This window comes from Haliaeetus albicilla, chromosome 8 (genome assembly GCF_947461875.1).
Source record: "Haliaeetus albicilla chromosome 8, bHalAlb1.1, whole genome shotgun sequence".
NCBI lineage: Eukaryota > Metazoa > Chordata > Aves > Accipitriformes > Accipitridae > Haliaeetus > Haliaeetus albicilla.
In genome coordinates, this window is record NC_091490.1 from 35,794,361 (window position 1) to 35,813,416 (window position 19,056).

At 51.2% G+C, this 19,056-nt stretch overlaps 2 protein-coding genes across 2 annotated transcripts; one reads left to right on the forward strand and one right to left on the reverse strand.

Moving 5' to 3' along the window:
- The first annotated feature begins 942 nt into the window (after positions 1 to 942).
- On the forward strand, positions 943 to 10,786 carry ALDH9A1 (aldehyde dehydrogenase 9 family member A1). Its single transcript, XM_069789787.1, has 11 exons — positions 943 to 1,232; positions 1,939 to 2,084; positions 3,134 to 3,263; positions 3,588 to 3,722; positions 4,222 to 4,418; positions 5,261 to 5,401; positions 6,140 to 6,328; positions 8,485 to 8,572; positions 8,952 to 9,093; positions 9,651 to 9,763; positions 9,874 to 10,786. The coding sequence occupies exons 1-11, from the start codon at positions 1,052 to 1,054 to the stop codon at positions 9,966 to 9,968; spliced, it is 1,557 nt and encodes a 518-aa protein (XP_069645888.1). The 5' UTR covers positions 943 to 1,051; the 3' UTR covers positions 9,969 to 10,786.
- A 219-nt stretch (positions 10,787 to 11,005) lies between these two features.
- Positions 11,006 to 18,285, reverse strand: MGST3 (microsomal glutathione S-transferase 3). Its single transcript, XM_069789789.1, has 6 exons — positions 18,178 to 18,285; positions 14,827 to 14,950; positions 13,579 to 13,652; positions 12,830 to 12,887; positions 11,587 to 11,659; positions 11,006 to 11,228 (listed from the first exon to the last, which is right to left on the reverse strand). The coding sequence occupies exons 2-6, from the start codon at positions 14,941 to 14,943 to the stop codon at positions 11,119 to 11,121; spliced, it is 432 nt and encodes a 143-aa protein (XP_069645890.1). The 5' UTR covers positions 14,944 to 14,950; positions 18,178 to 18,285; the 3' UTR covers positions 11,006 to 11,118.
- Between the last annotated feature and the right edge of the window lie 771 nt (positions 18,286 to 19,056).

Sequence of the window (19,056 nt, forward strand, 5' to 3'; positions counted from 1 at the left end):
CCCAGCCTGTGTTACCTGCATGGAGCAGCCTTGTTGAAGTAGTTTATTCTGCAGCATGTGGTTGTTTGATCCAACAAAGACAGCCGCATCTGATCAAGCATAATGACAAACTTGTACCTTTACGGCTTCGGAAGCCTTAAGTGCAGTATAGTAACTTTTCCTGCTGCTGTCAGAATCTCTGCCCTCGGCAAATCTGTGCCCTGTTGCATCACACCACGCTTTGTCAGCTGGGGAGGGAAACGTTTGCACATCCACAGATTATCTGAGAATTATTGATCCGTTGCTATATTCTGGTTGCTTTCTGCTCTCATTTGTTTGATACTGTAGTTCCCTGGGGGTTGTTAATCATTATAATGAACTGAGGGAGAACATCTTTCCTAACCTCAGCTGCTGAAAGGTCTGAGTTCCAAGAAGCTACAACATGGAACGAAAAACAACTTTATGATCACAGGAAGAGTCTGGTTTGGAAGGAAAAAAGGATGTTTTTGGTTCTGTTTCATGGATCACTTTAAAAAAAAAATAATCTCAACATAAATTGCACATCTTTGAGGAGGTTTAACTACTGCCAGGGGGTGGTAATATACATGTGTTGCTGCTAGTCCCCAGCCCGTGCTGCTCCCATCCATCATCTCGCGCAGCTGTAGACCTGTTCATTTGCGCTTCTTTTTGTCCTTTATGCAATTTGCAGCGCAGTCTTGCGTCCCGTCCCTGGCCGCAGCTATTAGAGGAACTTTTCAGAAACTCTGCAGTAGACGGCTGTGAAATATACATCCGCGGGCGTTTGCTTTCCCGCAGCTCAGCCGTTCGGTTGTACGTATCGACTCGTTCTTTGCCAATCTTAAAACCATTTACCGAAACCTCTGAAAGTTCGGCGTCGCCCTGGGTGGGACGCATTACCTCCGAGCCGCCAGGGGGAGCCCGAGCGCCGGGCAGGGCCGCGGGGCGGGGCCCGCGGCCCTGAGGTAAAAGGCACCCGGGCGGGGCTGGCCCAGGGGCACGTCTCCCGTGGGGTTTCCCGGCCCACCGCCTTCCCTTCCCGACGGCCCAGCCGATGCTGGTGCGGTCCCGGTTGCCCAGCCTTTTGCCCCGGCTCTGCTCCTTTCGTCCCAGCCTCGCCATGAGCAGCGTTACCGGTACCGTCACCATCCAGCAGCCCCTCAACTACCGGGCGGGCGGCCGCGTTCAGCCCGTCGATGGAGGCCAGGCCGAGGAGGTGTATGAGCCGGCCACAGGTACCTCCCCGTTGCCTGCTCGGGGTGTGGGGGGGTTAAAGCTGCGCTGAGGCGCGGGGCCGGTGGCCGGGAGTTGCCTCCTTGTTATTTAACTGCAAGGGCCGGGTGCCATCGGCTTTTCCCAGCTGCCCACGTCCGATACCGCCTATGCAGGCGTCCTGAAGGCTGGGGTCTTTTGGTGGCTGCGTTTTGCCTCCTGCAGTGCCAATCATCAAACTTTTTAGAAGAAATCAGCCCTGATTCTTAAAAAAGTCGAGTGGTGCCTGATCTTGGCAAAGGATATGATTTAAACATTTCTAAATTTTTTTTTTTTTAATTGGACGTATCTAGGTTTCAGCAGAATCACCTCAAGAAAGAGTGTTTAACTATGCTGGGGAATGTGTAACAGAGTCCTGAAGCTGGTGGTAGAAGTAAAACAAACTCCAGTGGGAAGCAGAGGAATTTTGTAATAATCGGAGCTAATTAGTAACTAGAACATGACTGTGGAGAATGGCAGATCTTGTACTTCAGACCAGCTGAATTGCAGCACCTCTTCTATAGCCAATTACAAATCAATGGGAACCATAGCATGAAGTTCTGTAAGCCTGGTGTATATATAGGTGGCTGATCTGAAGACTTTGGGTTTCAATGCAAGATAAACCATATTCTTCTGTGCCCCTTTTCTGAGATTTCCCGCCTGTTTATTTCCTGTTTAAAATGTGCCTAGGTCGTGTGATATGCAAGGTGGTCTGCTCTGGGCAAAAGGAGGTCGATCTGGCTGTGCAGAGTGCAAAGGCTGCCTTTAAAATATGGAGTCAGATGTCTGGCATGGAGCGAAGCAGGGTACTGCTGGAGGCTGCCAGAATTATTCGGGTATGTTGTGGGAGCTCGTCTCCTTTTTTGGAGTGGGGTGGCTTTGTCTCTGAGCTTTCTTGTGGGTTAATGTTGTTGTTGGGGGCTTCCAGCGGGACTTCCAGAGCTCCAGGAGGAACGCAGGAGTTAAAACCCACCTTTGACCAGAAGAGACAGTAGGCTGCCTTGGGCAGGGCTTCAGTCTTGTCACTGTATTCAAGGCCAGTGTGTACTTTCTCTGCTTAATTCTGTTAGAAGACATAAAACTGAAGCCATCCAGTCGAGATCTTGCAGGGCTTGTACTTCTTTTTACAAGTCCAAGGATGAAGCTGAAATTGCACAACTGTCACATTGTTGAACTTCTAGCTTGTCAGACACTGTTGTCACGCGACTGGAGTGTGTCTTAGTTTAGCAATAAAAAAAACGTAGGAATGCTGGTTTTTATATTAGACACCAGATAGTACACATGGGAGGGAGAGGATACAAATCTTGGACATCAAAGTTAATCCCCATGGAGGCACAGGTCTGTAAGAAACCAGACCTTCTTTCCCCATTGTGTATATGTGATGAGAAAACTGTTTCCTTCTGCCAGACTTCCGCAATAGGATAATATTCCTGTCAGGGAGATGGTCTGTTAAAGGATGTTTCCCAGCTGTGTTGCTTTATCCATTCTTCACTAAGTCCTCTGGTTCCATTTTGATCTTGCTGTTTGTTGTTCTTCCCAGTTTAGTTCTTTGAATTCTAATCATTGTTTGCCAGCCAGCTTCCAAGTTCAGGTTTGCTCATCTTTTAGATGAACGGGGATGTTAGGCAAGACTGGACCAGCAGTGAACCCCAGCGGCAGCAGCGGCCGTCTGTTTGACATTCCCCTGCAATTGGTTGCCACTGGGAAACTGATAAATAGTAGTTGGGAATGTACCTTTTAGAGATGACAGTTTCTCACAGCAGAGCCTGGCTTACTGATGGCAGAGCCTTGTTTGGGACTTGTGTGATTGAGAACCAGGTATTGCCTTGTGGAGATCTACTACAGGCTTCTCTAATGTATTATCGCTGTGCTGTGCCTCTCACAGGAGCAGAGAGAAGAAATTGCCACCATGGAAACCATCAACAATGGGAAATCTATCTTTGAAGCCAGAGTGGACATTGACATATCCTGGCAGTGTCTGGAGTATTACGCAGGACTGGCAGGATCTCTAGCTGGTGAGAACGTTACTGGAGTTTGCTCTTTACTCTCTGTCCTGCCACTTGTATTCCCTGGTAATTTCCATGGCATGAAACCATCTTTGCTGTTGATTTCTTAAGAGATGGACTACTCCTTTTTCTGAAGATCTTGGAAGGATTTTCAGAGATCTCTACCTAATGCTGCCATGCTCTGTGGGCACTTATGTACCTTCTGTGAGCTTGCTGGGGTAAAAGCCATGTGTCTCTGTTCCCAATCAAAGCAAGATCTGGCCCCTGAGGCTCTGATAAGACAGGAAGGGGCTTTGCTCTTCTCTAACTTCTGGCTGTTTCTTTTCTTTGCAGGTGAACACATCCAACTGCCTGGGGGATCCTTTGGGTACACTCGGAGAGAGCCCCTTGGAGTGTGTGTTGGGATTGGAGCCTGGAATTACCCCTTCCAGATTGCCTGTTGGAAGTCTGCCCCGGCCTTGGCTTGCGGTAATGAAGACTCTCTGTCTGTGCAAGCTTCTCTTTGAAGCCAAATGATCCTGTTTGGGAGAGTGATTGCGGGGATGAAGTCTAGGATTACCTTGAAGGAGGTGTTGAAGGATTAGCAGAACCTTCAGGCTGTTACTCTGGCCAGAAGAGAAAGGAAATGGAAGTGGGAACACGGTAGATGCTAGGAGGGCAGGGAGTGCATCAGGAAAAAGACTGATTGCTTGGCTTTGTACCAGATGGGGAAGGTCTCTGGAAATGTCTGCAGTGCAGCCCCATCTCTCCCAGCCCTTCCCAGTGGGAAGGTGCAGTTCCTCCCTTTCACTGGTTGCAATGTTCAGCTGAAACTGTTTCCTCCTCTCTTGGGGGGAATCTTCTAGGATCTGTTGAGACAAACTTATTGTGTGGTTTGGGTTTTTTTGTGGTGTTTTTGGTTTTTATTTCTTTTCCCTAAAGCAGTTTGGCTGTTAACCGCACCTTGCCTTTGTCTGGGTTCCCCTAGGCAATGCGATGGTCTTCAAGCCCTCTCCCTTCACCCCTGTTTCGGTGGTGAGGTTGGCAGAGATCTTCACAGAGGCCGGTGTGCCCAAGGGGCTCTTCAATGTGGTGCAGGGTGGAGCGGCCACAGGCCAGTTCCTCTGTCATCACCCAGATGTGGCCAAAATCTCTTTCACTGGCAGTGTGCCAACTGGCATCAAGGTAAAGGCACCTTCACACTCGGGGACACAAGGTGTCTGTAGTGCCAGCCTTCCTGGTGTGCTGCGGACGTCGATATCTCCTTGAGCTTTTGTGCATGAGGCTTGTAAAGATGGGGTGTGAGTCAGCATTTCTGGGTCTGAGCATAGGATTTGCACGTACAGGGTTACACTGGGGCTCCAGTTATCCTACTGGGCATGGGCTTGGGCACTCAGTCCTTTCAGAGGAGCCCCTTGGTCATCTTTATTTCTTTAGCCCCTGGTTGCAGTGAAGTCTCTGAGCTGCTAAAGGGTATCTATATAGGGAGGAGGGTACATAAAACAGCAGCACTGCGAAAATGTGGGAGCGTTTCTGGCAGTAATAGCTCGGCTTAGTTGTATGCAACCTGCTGTTTTTAAGCAAGAGGTTAGTTTTTGTGAATTTCTTACCCTCAATTTATTCTTCAAATAAATTCTTCAATCAGAAGTCCCTAAAAAGACTTCTAAAAATAAATTCTGATTTGAAAGAGGGGAAATGTTGCCCCTTGAACGCTCCCTACATGTGCGTACCTGTGGGGTGCAGTGACACAGATGTAGTTATAGCTGTCCTCAGCTTACGCTGAGCACGAGACTTCCTGCAAATGACTCCTCAGGTTTTGTTGGTTTTATCTTTAAAATAAAGAACAAACCCCAAACCCTTTGAGACTGTCCCCAGTCTGAACTAAACACGTCTAGGAAACCCCGCTTGCCCTTTGTGCTGTTTCTGTTGCTGGTGAAGGGCCCTGCAGGAGCTCTCCCTTTGGGTCTCTCTTGCCTCCCTCCACCAGCTAGTGGGTCATTTGTCTCTTCTGTGCTTGTTTCCCTCAGATCATGGAGATGGCAGCTAAAGGGATCAAACCAGTCACCCTGGAGCTGGGGGGTAAATCCCCCCTTATCATCTTTTCAGACTGTGCCCTGGAGAATGCTGTGAACGGAGCCCTCATGGCCAACTTCCTTACGCAGGGCGAGGTGTGTGTCCATGGGGCAGGAGTGGTCCTTCTCAGTGTGGTGGGGTGGTTTGAGAATTGGGCAGCAGAGCCAGCCTGTGGCCTTGCATAGTGAGGGATGCCCTGAAGCTCCCATCTTGCCACACATTTCCCTGTGCAGTGTCACAAGGGATCGGAAGGGATGCCCTTGCAGAAGCCAGTGTAGGGCATCACAGCAGAGTATGCCTGAGCCGATGCCCTGTCCTTCCCAGAAGTGGAGCCTCTCTAACACCTGGTACCCAGCTCAGAACAGTTGCTCCCGTGCCCTGGGCTCCAGTCTGGTGCTCAGAGGTCAGAAGAAGCTGTGCTGGTGTCCTCTGGAGGAGCAGCAGGTTCCAGTCTGTTGCACTGAGCCACAGCCCTATGGGGCTCTGTCCCGTATTTGGGATCTCTACACGTGCTGCAGGTTTTGTGTAATCCTGCTGGCAAATTGGTTTACCGAGGTCATCTCTGGGAACTGGAAGTCAGCTCAAGTGCTCTTCTGCTGGTGAGTTGATGCGTTTTCGCCACCTGGTGGCATCATTACCACTGTGTCCAGCATGGACTGTTCAGTGCAGTCATGAGCAGCAGGATAATCTAGTCGTCTTTGTCCCCAGGGACAAGTTAGCTGTTTTAGCAGCTGTGAAGGGGCTTTTCTGAGAGCCTCTGTAGCAGGTCCCAAGCAGGGAAGGACTGTGGAGTGCTGTGTGTCTTACACTGAGCAGCCTGCCCTTTATCCCAGGTGTGCTGCAACGGCACGCGAGTGTTTGTGGAGAGGAAGATACTGGATGCCTTCACAAAGGAGGTGGTGAAACGCACCCAGAAAATCAAAATTGGAGACCCGCTTCTGGAAGACACACGGATGGGAGCCCTCATCAACCGGCCCCACCTGGATCGTGTCCAGGGCTTTATCAAGCAGGCGAAGGAGCAGGTGAGATTGTGATGCTGCCTTGTGACTGCACTGAAATGTTTCTCATTCTTGTTAGAGAGACTGGCACCTGCTTTCCTGCCCCATGCCTTCCCAGTTAAGCTGGTTTTTTTTTGTTGCGGTTGAATTACTCGTTAGGTGTCTTGGGCCACTAGATACATAAATTTGATGGGTGGACTGTTTGGTGGATGAGGAATTGGTTGGATGGTCACATCCAGAGGGTAGTGGTCAATGGCTCAATGTCCAGATGGAGATCGGTGACAAGTAGTGTCCCTCAGGGGTCTGTATTGGGACCAGTATTGTTTAATATCTTTATCAGTGACATAGTGGGATCAAGTGCATCTCAGCAGGTTTGCAGACAACACCAAACTGAGTGGTGCGGTTGACATGCCTGAGAGACGGGATGCCATCCAGAGGGACCTGGACGAGATTGAGAAGTGGGCCCATGCGAACCTCATGAGGTTCAACAAGGCCAAGTGCAAGGTCCTGCACATGGGTCAGAGCAACCTCCAGTATCAGATACAGGCTGGGGGATGAAGGGATTGAGAGCCGCCCTGTGGAGAAGGACTTGGGGGGTACTGGTGGATGAAAAGCTGGACATGAGCCGACAACATGCGCTCACAGCCCAGGCGGCCAACCGTATCCTGGGCTGCATCCAAGGCAGGGTGGCCAGCAGGTCAAGGGAGGTGATTCTGCCCCTCTGCTCTGGTGAGACCCCACCTGGAGTACTGTGTCCAGCTCTGGAATCCTCAGTACAGGAAAGACATGAACCTGTTGGAGCAGGTCCAGAGGAGGGCCACAAAAATGATCAGAGGGATGGAACACCTCTCCTATTAACAAAGGCTGAGAGAGTTGGGGTTGCTCAACCTGGAGAAGAGAAGGTTCCGGGGACACCTTCTTGCAGCCTTTCAGCTGCAACCCCCCCCCCCTTATAAGGGGTCTTATAAGAAAGATGGGGACAGACTTCTTAGTAGGGCCTGTAGCAGTAGGACAAGGGGTAATGGCTTTAAACTAAAAGAGGGTAGATTCAGACTAGGTATAAGGAATAAATTTTTTATGATGAGGGTGGTGAAACACTGGAACAGGTTGCCCAGAGAGGTGGTAGATGCCCCATGCCTGGGAACATTCAAGGTCAGGCTGGACGGGGCTCAGAGCAACCTGATCTAGTTGAAGATGTCCCTGCTTATTGCAGGGGAGGGTTAGACTAGATGACTTTTAAAGGTCTCTTCCAACCCAAACCATTCCATGATTAAAAGTGACCCAGTGCCTATCTGAATCAGCATTGAAGTTGACATGGCTTTTTATATCCTGCCAAGTTTTAGAGGTGGTGAGATACCCAGCAAGGCAGTGTGTAAAACGGGATAATCCATAAGGTTTGGGCTGGTTCTAAGTTGTGGTGCCACCTTGCACGCTTGGCTGTTATCTCATTTGGGTTCCAGTTTTGTTGGAGAAAGAGCTTGCTAAGGATCAAAGGCCAAATTTACAGGCTGCTGGAAACCATCTCTGTAAGAGCAATAAGATCTACACAGGGTTTTTTGGTTTTTTTTTTTTCTCCAGGTTTTATTGTAAAGTGTAAAGATGTTTTAAATGTCAGTGCTAGGTATATGACTAGGTGTAGCCAGTTTGGGGAAGGGATGGAGAAGGGGAACTGTGAGTGAAAGCCAGGAGGGCTAGACCAGGATTTGGAAACAGGAAGAGGGATGTGGAAGGAGATGTGGGGAAGGAAGGAGAAGTCCCCATCTCTAAAACTGGGCATTTGATGGAGGTAGGTGTTTCTTGCCAGGTGGAGTGCTAAGGGACTGGTTGACTCGCTAACGAGGGAATTCACACCATGTGAAGATGTGGAAGTTAATGTGATACCAGCTGAGGATCTGCTCCTAGTTGTAGTTGCTTCCCTCAAACCTACACTGGCTCCTGTGGCACTTGCACCCCAAACTGGCATTGTTCAGACTTTTAGGATGGGTCTCACCCCCTGACCCTCATCTATCAGTGATGCTCTGTCAGCAGTCCTGACCTGGAGAGACGCCAGGGAGGGCACAGGCACTGTTTGTCCGATAGGACTGTAAACCCAGCAGGGATTATTGGCCAGCCAGAGCTGCGGCAGCTGGGCAGGATGCTCCTGGATGTGTATGCCTACCTTCTGCTTGGCTCTTTTTCAGGGGGCAGAGGTGCTGTGTGGTGGGGACCTGTGGGTGCCAGATGACCCGAAGCTGAAGAATGGCTACTACATGCGACCCTGTGTGTTAGGTATGATCCTTCCTATCATGGTACTGTGGTCTTCTATGTGGATATTACTGAGTTTCTTCTAGAAAAAAGCTGTGTTCAGCGTAACCTGCCTCTGTGTACATCCGCAGTGTAGACAGGCACTCATAGGTGTACTAGAGAGAGCTGAGGTACCCAAGAACTGCATCCAGAGAAATCTCTGCTGTTGGAAGGTCTGAGAGGGCACGTGCAGTTAGTGCCTCTGCTGCCTTGAGATGCAGGATGGGACTTGCTCCACTGCTAGCCAAGTCAGGGGGGCTGTGCAGTGCTGAGTGCTGTCTCCAAGGCTGTGTGGGTTGCCGAATACACAGGCTGTGCCACTAGCTCTTCCTCCTGAAGGACGTGTTCTCTGCGTTGCTTCCAGGGAACTGCACGGATGACATGACTTGTGTGAAGGAAGAAATCTTTGGGCCTGTCATGTCCATTCTGCCATTTGACACGGAGGAGGAGGTTGTGGAGAGAGCCAACAACACCAAATTTGGCCTGGCAGGTGGTGTCTTTACCAGGTATGACTGGGTAGCGTGGCTGGTGTGGAAGCAGTCTAGGGAGAAGGGAAATACTGCAGCAACTTGATGCTCCTCTTGCAGTGCCTGGCACGGGCATGGATATTCTCTTCCAGAAAAGCTGGAGCAAGGGATTGCCAGAAGGGAACATTGTAAATGACTGCACATCTCCTCCCAGTTTTTTTCCTGAAGAGTTAGGTGGGCCCAGCTGTCCTTCAGACTCCTTCCAGCTTGTGCTTGGCCTGCTGCCTGCCTTCCTGCATCTCGCAGAGACGTGCATCAGGAGCCTGCTACGCTGCTGAAAGCATGCAAAGACATCTGCTGGCTGCTTGCCATAGTCTGCTTTGCTGGTGTCCTTGTCCTGCCTTCTCAAATCAAATGCAGTTTTGAGTGTCCTTGAGAATAGGAGCTGCATCCTTTGAGCAGGCAAAGACAGAGCAGGGCAGGTTGTGCTCCAAAAAACACTGCTACCTGCTGACCTTTCTGTAGTGGGATGTTAACTGGCAGGGAAGGAGGGAATGAATGGGAAGGGATCCAGCTGAATTGCCCTTTTCCTGCAGGGATATCCAGAAGGCTCACAGGGTAGTAGCTGCTCTCAAGGCTGGGATGTGCTTCATTAACAATTACAACATCAGCCCTGTGGAGCTGCCTTTCGGAGGTTACAAGGCATCAGGTGAGCTCTGTTTGACCTTCCCTGGTATGACTACATGCCAGTTACAGGGGATATGAGTGGTACCTGGCACAGCCTGGAGCTGTGTTCTCACTTCTGGCTTGTCCCTGCAGGATTTGGCAGAGAGAACGGGCGGGCAGCCATTGAGTACTACTCGCAGCTGAAGACTGTCTGCGTGGAGATGGGTGATGTGGAATCTGTGTTCTAGTGGCTCTGCAGCCTGCTCAAGGGAGCAACAGCCAGTTCTTGCCTGTCAGCCAGAGATGTGGATCATTTACACAGCAATAAAGTGCTCTAAAATTGTAAGTGCCTGGAGGGTAACATTGCTGGAGCAGCATTTAGCCATCCTGCTTCTGCCAGGAGGAATGTACACACAGGGCTTAGCTTGTGGGCCTGCTCTGTCCTGTCTGGTACCTCGGGCTAGGAGGCAGCAATATGGCTTTCAGCAGCAGCTCATGCAACTACCTAGGTGTTGCCAGAGGCTTGTCAGTGACAGAGGCCTGGCCCAGACTGCTTCCTGTGCTGCGTGCCTTGAACCCCACTGCCTTCCACCCTCGGTCAACTTCATCTTTGGCTTAACAGATGTGACCCTACTCAGTGCACACATAAGCTCTTGGACACATTGATATCCTGTAGCTATAGGCTCTGTCTATTCTCTGACTACATAACAGCCTTAAGGGTAGGATTGTTTATTCCCTCTAGCCCCCTTGTAAACACAAGTTTTGTTTTTTTTAACTGTACCTCACTTCCCACAATATTTAGTCCCACCTTGGGATGGTTAGCTGATGCTGCCTGGGACAGGCATGACCCTGAGGATCATCTCCACACACAGACTATGGAGCACAACCAGGGTGGTAGCAAGCTCCAGCATAGGATAGAGTGCTGCTGCTCTTAACTGAAAGCTCTTTGACTTCCTTCCTTCCTATAGGTCTACTGTTCTTTATAAACGTGATGAAGCAACAACTTTAAATGTTTGCCTACTTCTTTTTTAGCAATCAAATAAATAAATATTAACTCTGTCTGGAACATCTTATCTCAGAGTGACATGAACTGAGGGGTTCATAAAGAGGGCTGCTGCTCTGTGGGTTGAACAGGGTGCAACATAGCTTTTCGGTCACTAAAAATCATAAAAGCTAGAACGTCTCTGCCTGATGGGCACATTTCTGTAGGCCTACAAAACCAGAGTTGTTCTAGCATTCTGCAAAACTTCTTAAGAAAACCCTCTATAACTTTAGAATGAAAATATAGAATTGACAACTTCATTTTATTGAATGAGGAGAAAAGGAAAACAACAAGGAAATGTTCTAAAAGAAAACAAAAATGCCTTTAGTTTCCCAGGCAGCCATCATGATGGTCATTTAGTCCTGGCAGATCCAGCCGAGGTGCTGGCAAGCTGAATACACGCCTGTGCCCACTAGCCCAATGAGTGCAACTGAACCAATGGCCCCTCTCCTTCGGTTTTTTGGATCTGGAAAAAAGACATGTTTTGTCAGCTCAGCAGGCCATCACTGAAAGGCTAGTCTACCCCATCCTGAAAATTAAAGAGGGAGCAGGAATTAGAGATATATCTCAAGGCAAAACAGCAGGCACCAGCTCAGGCCATGTACCTACCCTCAGTCTGTGCTATTATTAGGCTAGTGCTCTTCCTAGCAGTAGGAAAAGAGTACTCAGAGTTAGCAGCCTGTGGACGTGCACCCTTTTCTCTACACCTGGAGTGGAAGCTTTATGCTGCCTCCCTAATGTGAGCTGGAGGAAAGAGCCCTGAGGCCACTGTAGGAGATTTGAGTTTCCAAGTGCCTGCTGTGTGCTGCAGGGTGAAGACCCACCTCCTGTGTAGTAGCCATGGGCATAAAGGATTCTCCCAAGGATCCAGGTGAGGCCAAGCCCTGTGGCAATCCGCTAGAGAGAAAGGAGAAACATTAAGGTTTTGGAGACTTGCTGCTTGCATGTGCTTTGCTGTTACAGCAGCCCTGCTTCAAAGAAGCGACCACCAACTACTGTGTGGGTGCTGACCTTGCCAGGACAACTGGGAGTCAGCGTGGGGGAGACGGGTGACTGATGCAGTGTGCTAGGGTGAGTTTTGTATAGGAGTCACTTTCATGATGCCTATGGGGAGGAAGCATGTGACGCAGAGTCTTGCTCTTTTGCAGCACAGCTCTTCCCAAGCAAGAAATGGTTAAGTCATGCAGGCAGCAGGTGCTGAATCTCATTTTACCAGTGTCCAGTTAGTGAGCTAGACCAAGTGCCACAATTTTGGAGGCAGCTGTTGCCCCAAGCCCCACTCCACTGCCTGCCTCCAGCAGGTGTACAGCTTTTCCTGTTGCAGGTGTTACAAACTTCCACCTTGCCTCTTAATTTAAAGCTTGCTGCAACCTGGCTCCAGTTTGCCAGATCTGCCTATGCTGCTTCCTTCCCTCTCTGAAAAAGAATATTCAAGAAGGGCCTGACTTGTCTATTGGTGGCAAAGAAAGAGCTACTGGTTTTGGCCTCTCCCACATGCCTCCCTCCTCATGGGTTGTCTACATCTTTTAGTTAAAAATAATCCAGGCTTTTTTTGATCCTTTGCGCACCTCCTTTGGTGGAAGTGAGTGGGAAGATCACCATGTTCCCCATCTATTCTTGTCAGATAGACTCCTCATTAAAGTGTTCTTAGGTGGGAGAAAAAGTGTTCCTGTCCTCCCCACAACCAGCTGCTGAGTAGTACTGCTGTAAGCCCAGCGGGACCGTGCAGGGCTTGGAAGAACCAGGCAGGGTTGGAGGGACCCTTCCCACTCATGGACTGGAGGCTGTGAATGCTTCAGTTTGTCCAGCAAGGCACCCTTAGGGGAGGGAAAGGGCTCTAATAGCTGAAGCAGCAGTAATGAGTTTATTAAATACTTGTGATTCCCCTGCACAAGACCTTCTACAACTACATTTTCAGAAGGGGCACAGCTGTGAAGCGTGATGTGGCTAGTGAAGCAGCCTGCTGCCTCCAGAGGGGCTAGTTTGGCCTACTGCCCCCCACCCTCCCCAAGTCAGGGAGCAAGAGCAGAGTTCAGTCATGCAGACCTGCACTGTAGCATCACTTACCGGGTGGTAGACTCCACCAGTGGCTAAAAAGAACAGGAAGGCGGGATAAACTTCCAATCTGAAAATAAAAGCGAGGAGGCCGTGTTTGTGCTCAAGTTGCTCACAAAGAGGAAACTCTAGAAATGCAGAAGCTGCGAGCATCCCCTGCCAAGGTCTCTGTTGGGCCTGACTGTTATGAATCTCTGTGCTCAATGCTGTGGCCACAGATGGAGGAAAGAAGGAATGTGAGCATGCACAGACTTTTAGGGACTTTCCCTGTCTGTGCCTCTCTCTGAGCCCACCCACCCACTCTCTCCCTTCTGTGCCCTAAGCCACTGCTAAATACTACTTGCCACCAGCTAACCCAGGAAGAGTTGTTCCTCCCAAGCACCCCTCTGATGTGCTGTTGCAGCCTGGTCCACAGTAGCTGGGTGGTCTTAGACCTCCCTGGAGGGAGACCTGGGCAGCACAACAGATCAGCAGTCCCCAGGCAGCCTCTTCTGGAAGCAAGACTTCTAGTGTCTTCAGATCTGCCCACAGAGGAAAAGAGCCAGGCACCAGGGAAGAGGAGGCTGCTTCACAGCCCCGTCTCCTGGTTTAAGGCACGGTAACGAGCCAGCACGGCCTTACTGCTGAGCGTGACCCGGCCGTGTGTTTTCCTCAAGCGTTGACCCTGAACCCAAGCGCTTGGCAGCAGCGAGTCTCTCGCTGTAGGCCCTGCTCCACAGCCCTGTGTATTTTCAAGGTCTGCATTCGTACATGTTACTCACGTGTTCTGGTGTGCACGCTGGATGCAGTTGAATATACGCCCGTGTTCAGGGTCTGTGCTGTACATGGTTGGATACTGCCAAAAAAAAACCAAACCCAGCAGCAAAATATGAGCAAGCGCAGTCTGGGCTTGGGAGCCTGTTCTCCAGCAGTGAGGAGCGTGCCCGGCAGCACCGCTCCCCAGGGAGCCCAGTGCTGCCCCAGTGCTTGCAAGACTGACTTGTGTTGGTAAGTTAGAGCCTGTCTCCTGCCCTGTGACCCACAAATGCTTTGTTGAAATTACTGCTTGCCCCAGGCCACTTCCTGAACTCCCTGAGCAATCTGACTGTCCCCTGGAGCTGGCCCTGCTTGGAACAGAAGATAGCCAGGTGCTCCGTGACCTCCCTGTTTAAATCCCATCTCTCTGGAGGGGAGAGCAAAGCAGTGTTACTGAAGACATGCCCCCATGTCTTCTCTGCCTTCCTCACCACTGCAGAGCTGAGCAGCCAGCCAGAGCTGCTGCTTGGCTGCAGAGGCTTCCCCAAGCCTGAAATCCTGTGCTCTGTGCACCATTACATGCTGGGTACGTTTGCTATAATCCTGACTTCATGCAGCAGCAGTGGGATCCCCCCCAACAGGTACCCAAGGTCTGCAGCACATGCCCGGGGCTGTCCTTGCGCCCACCCCTGCTTGTCACTTCCCCCAGTGACATGGGGAAAAGAGCAAAGGAAGGTTTGTGCCTGGAGTGGCACAGCAGCCTCTGCATGCCATCGCCCTGACTCACTGAGAGGACGGGCTGCCCCCACCCAGCCCACAGGCCTGCCCAGCTCAGAGGCAATGCTGAGGGAAGGTCCCTTTGAAAGACTTCTTGTGATAGGGCTCACATGCTCCCCCCCCCCCGAGTTCGAGAAACCCTCCTGTCACTTTTGTTCCACTACAATCCCTTTGCCCCCAATGCTGCATCAGCTGCCTTTGCAGGGAAGAAGGGCTGTGCAGTTTCTTGCTCATCAGCGTTTCCAAGCTCAAAGCCTTATGCTTTCAGCTGTCTCAGCTGGGTGCCAAGCGCCTCATGCCCCAAACCCCAAGCTCTGTCGTGCCGTCTGCTCCAGTCTGGAGAGCCAGAATGACACCTCCATCTCTTCTGCATCCGTGTGGAGGGGCAGGAAATGTCAGCAAGTCACCCAAAAATAAGCAAGGTGTCACCTAGCTTGTCTGCAACATCCCCTGCACACTGGCTCCGACCTTCCCGTTCCCTCAGCCTGAGCACTCACCTCCACGTTGTACTTCTTGCGGGCCTTGGCCACTTTCACCGCAAGGTGCGTGACCAAGACGAAGCTGGCAGCACCCGTCAGGATGACGTAGCCATACTCCTTTGAAAGAACAGCCATCTCGGTGCTGTCACAGAAAGAGAGCCCATTACTATTTTGGGGTATGACTGGAGAAGTGGCAGCTCACTACACGCAGATATGTGTGTGCGGAAGAATTGCTGAGCATGGACCCAAGACCTCCCAGCACAGGGACTGGCTGAAGGAAGAGAGAAATGGTGAGTTGGGGAATTTTCGCCTCTTGGTGCCTGCTGAGTATTAAGCAGCACAAAACAAGGGCTCTCTGCTCAGTTCCTGTCAAGCAAGCCTTCAAATCACGTTAAGTGTTGGTGGGAGGTGGTGTCTGGAGGACCTTAGTCCAGCCTCTGGCTTGGAGCAGGACTGCAGCCAACGGTAGGTCCCACCAGCTCTGGCTGTGGCTGGCCAAGTCCCACGACCTCACTGACACAGCACTGTGCCCGCAGGGATGCTCCGGAGAGGTGGACAGAAAGTAATTGTTCGTGGCCACTTCCAACATCAGAGCTAGGGGTCACCAAATGAAGTCAGGAAACAGATTGGAAACAAACCAAAAGAAGTGTTTTTTCATGCAGTGGGAAACAGACCTGTGGAGCTCCCTGCTGAGGGATGTTACGAATGCAGGCACTTTTCATAAACTCAAGGGGAAAGTGAGCAAAGTAGGTAAATTGGGAATTATAATACAAACACAAACAGGCTCAGAAATCCCAGGCTGAATGGAGCTGGGCTACGCAAATGGTTAGTTTGAACCTCTAAGGTCATCCTTACATAAAACAATAATAAAACCCACCACAACAATAGCAATAACAACTGAACCTTTTAAGCAAAGGGGCACTGGCAAGATGAGCGATGCTCACTCCCACAGCTTCAAGGAACCCTCTCGGAGTCACAAGTCAGTGAACAGCCCCAGCAACACACAGCTGCTGGCATCTACCAACATCTGCACACGCAAGTCTGCCGGCCAGGAGACACCAGGGCCCGTGTGGTTTGCATTTAATGGTTCTGCGCTTCCTTGCCCAGGCCCGTCTTGGTTTCAGCTGGGACAGAGTTCATTTTCTTTCTTGTAGCTGGTATAGCGTTATGTTTTGGATTCAGTATGAGAAGAATGTTGATAACACACTGACGTTTTCAGTTGTTGCTACGTAGCGTTTATACTAAGACAAGGATTTTTCAGCTTCTGATGCCCAGCCAGCAAGAAGGCTGGAGGGGCACAAGAAGTTGGGAGGGGACACAGCCAGGGCAGCTGACCTGATCGGGGTATTCTGGGCAACGGTCAGCGAGTGGTGAGCAATTGCATTGTGCATCACTTGTTCTATATATTCCAATTCTTTTGTTATTATTGTCACTTTATTATTATTAATATAACCATTATTTTCTTCCTTTCTGTCCTATTAGACTGTTCTTATCTCAACCCGTAAGTTTTATTCTTTTCCCCCCAATTCTCTCCCCCATCCCACTGCGGGGGGGTGGGCAGTGAGTGAGCAGCTGCGTGGTGCTTAGTTGCTGACTGGGGTTAAACCACGACAAGGCCTGACGGAAGCAGGGAGCAGAAGGTGCATCCAGCAGCCTCCTGCCCCGCTGCCCCGCAGCAAAGCCGCGTTGCGTGCTTCTCCCTCTTCCCTGCTCCCCATCTGCCAGACCTGCCATCAGCCTGCGCCGCTGGGAGCTGCTCGACACCGAGCGCTCCGGCACCTTCCCCGCCTGCAAGCGAGCACAAGGGCCCTTCCCCACAACCATCTGGCACGGGTCCTCTTGCACAGTCCTAAACCTCAGATGTTGTCTGCCTGCGTAACCCATGACGGTGCTGCATCATGCAGCACAGCAGAAGACAGCAAAGATCTCTCTCCAGCACTGAGCCAATTCCCTCTCCAAACCAAAATCCCAGCCGATGCCTATCTCCCTCTGGTGCCTCCACCACATAGCAAGGTTTTGGTGGCTCCTGCACTGTCCCACCAGCACAACCTGTCAGTGTGGGGGAAAACGGGCCACCTCATGGAACCGGTGCAAACAGCCTTCCTATTGCAGCAGCGCCAGCACCCCTCACAAGGGATCTTCAGAGACTAGAGACTTTTATTTCTCATTTGCAAAGGGATTATCAACGGAGCAAAGTGAAGACAACAGCTGGCTTAGTCCACATGAAGTTTGGTAAACAATTATCAGTAAGAACATTGAAAACTAAAGTAACGAAGAAAAGTCAGCTGCACCTACGTGTAATAGAGGTTAGCACCTGAGAGATGACACACTGAAAATATAACACGTTCCCACCCAGGAGAGCAGGTTGATGGTCACATTTCCCCCTTCAAATTACAAGGTCGGTGGAGACCCCCCGCCTGCCAGCAAGAGCGAAGCATTTTATCTTCACAGTGCTAAATTATAATCTGGGGCTTTATCTTAGCAGCAAAGAGCACAGCAAAGCATTAAGCCAGGTGTATTACAAAGCTGCTACTCCTACACTACTGGTACAAAACTAAACCTCGAGCCTTTGCTCTAGTAATCTGGAGCCACATTAAGCACTCCAAAGTCAACAGGACTTTCAGCCTCTCTCCGATTGCACGCCTTGCGGCTGTTTCCGGATTCTGGTGCCTTGTGCGTATCAGCAACCTTTGTCTGCAGCTGCAAGGACTTTTGCTAACGAACACTGGCCCGGTGCACAAGACTTAATTTGTACCTTCCATGCAGCAACGTTTCAGGCCGGAGCCATACGACCAAGAGATTCTGGAGTGTGACACAGCACAGAGCAGGAGCTGTAGCAGAAACGCTCCCCGATGGTGCTTTTACTCCAGAATAAGGCTTCTCACCAAGTTTGCCGTAACGCTAGCGTTATTATGAGTCAGCAAAGCTGATTAAGTCTCCCCGCGCAGACCCACGCCGGGATTCTGACCGCACTCCCAAGATCCCACAATCTCGGACTTTCTCTCCAGCCCGGAGCGCCTTTTGTCCCCGCTGCTACCAGGCGAGCGAGCTGGCTCAGCTCCGGAGGCAGAGCTCCCCGCCAGCCCCGCGGGGTCAGACCCCGCCACGCAGCCCGAGCGTGCTGGGGTGCCGGCGGGGCCCCGCCGCCCTCCGCTCATCCCGGGGACCTTCCCCCGGAGCCTGCGCCCGGCGGGACAAAGGGGAAGTCAGGGAGGAAGGTCGCGGCCCTTCCTCTCCACTTTCTTTACCATCCATCAGGATAATCAGCATAAGCACGCCTTGGGAGCCTTCCCTCCGCCCGTACCCCCGCCCGGCCGCGTCCCCGGTCCCCGGAGGGGTGAGCTGGGGGGGTCCCCGGCCCTCACTCACCCTCAGGCGCGGCGCAGATCGGCCCGACAAGCTGCAGGGGGGAGCGGGCAGCGGCAGCGGGGCCGGCTCTGCCCGCCGCACCGCCCGCAGGCGGGGCCCCGCGGCGGCCGCCCCCGCGGAGGGATGGGCGGTGGGTGAGGTCGCGGGCAGCCTCGTGGGGTAGGGGGGTCGTTTTGGGAGGGAGTTTGACAGGGGGATTGGCCCTGCCAGCGTCTTCCAGCACGCCACGAGGGTCGCTAAGGGGGGGCTGTCCTGTCCGGTAGCTCCGCACATGTGTCCCCAGCACGTTTTTTATATATATATATATATCTCCCTCTCCTGAGCAAACCGAGCTGCCATGCCCACTCTTAACCATTTTTGTCATACCGACGATACCTAAGACAAAGACTTCAGCTTTGATTCACAGTTTAATGGCTCTAAGACAGTGTGGTAATTTATACCATGCTTGCTGGAATCTTCTCCTGCTTTTCCCTTTTATTTCACCAGATCCTGCTAGTATCGGATGAAGAAGCCAGTGTTTCACACGTGGAGTTGCTGTACTCAGTCAGGTAAACAGATACTTCTCTTGGCAATTACCAGTGTTAGTGATATGAAGGATCTTACTTACACCTCCCTTTATTCTGGTCTGTAGAAGCAACCCTGGGACTTCGGCATCGAAACACAAGCCATTTCCAAGAATACTTGGAGTGTGTGTAAGCAATATCTTTTACATCAAAAAACTCCAGGTTTGGGGATATGTGATACAAAACTGGAGCTGGACTTTCCAGTTCTGTAAATGTTCATAAACTGGTGGAGGTACAGGGGGTCCGGCCGCAGGGGGACAGATGGCGTCTGTTGCTGTCGCCAGCATAATGGCGAAGAAAGCAGCACTCAGTGGGA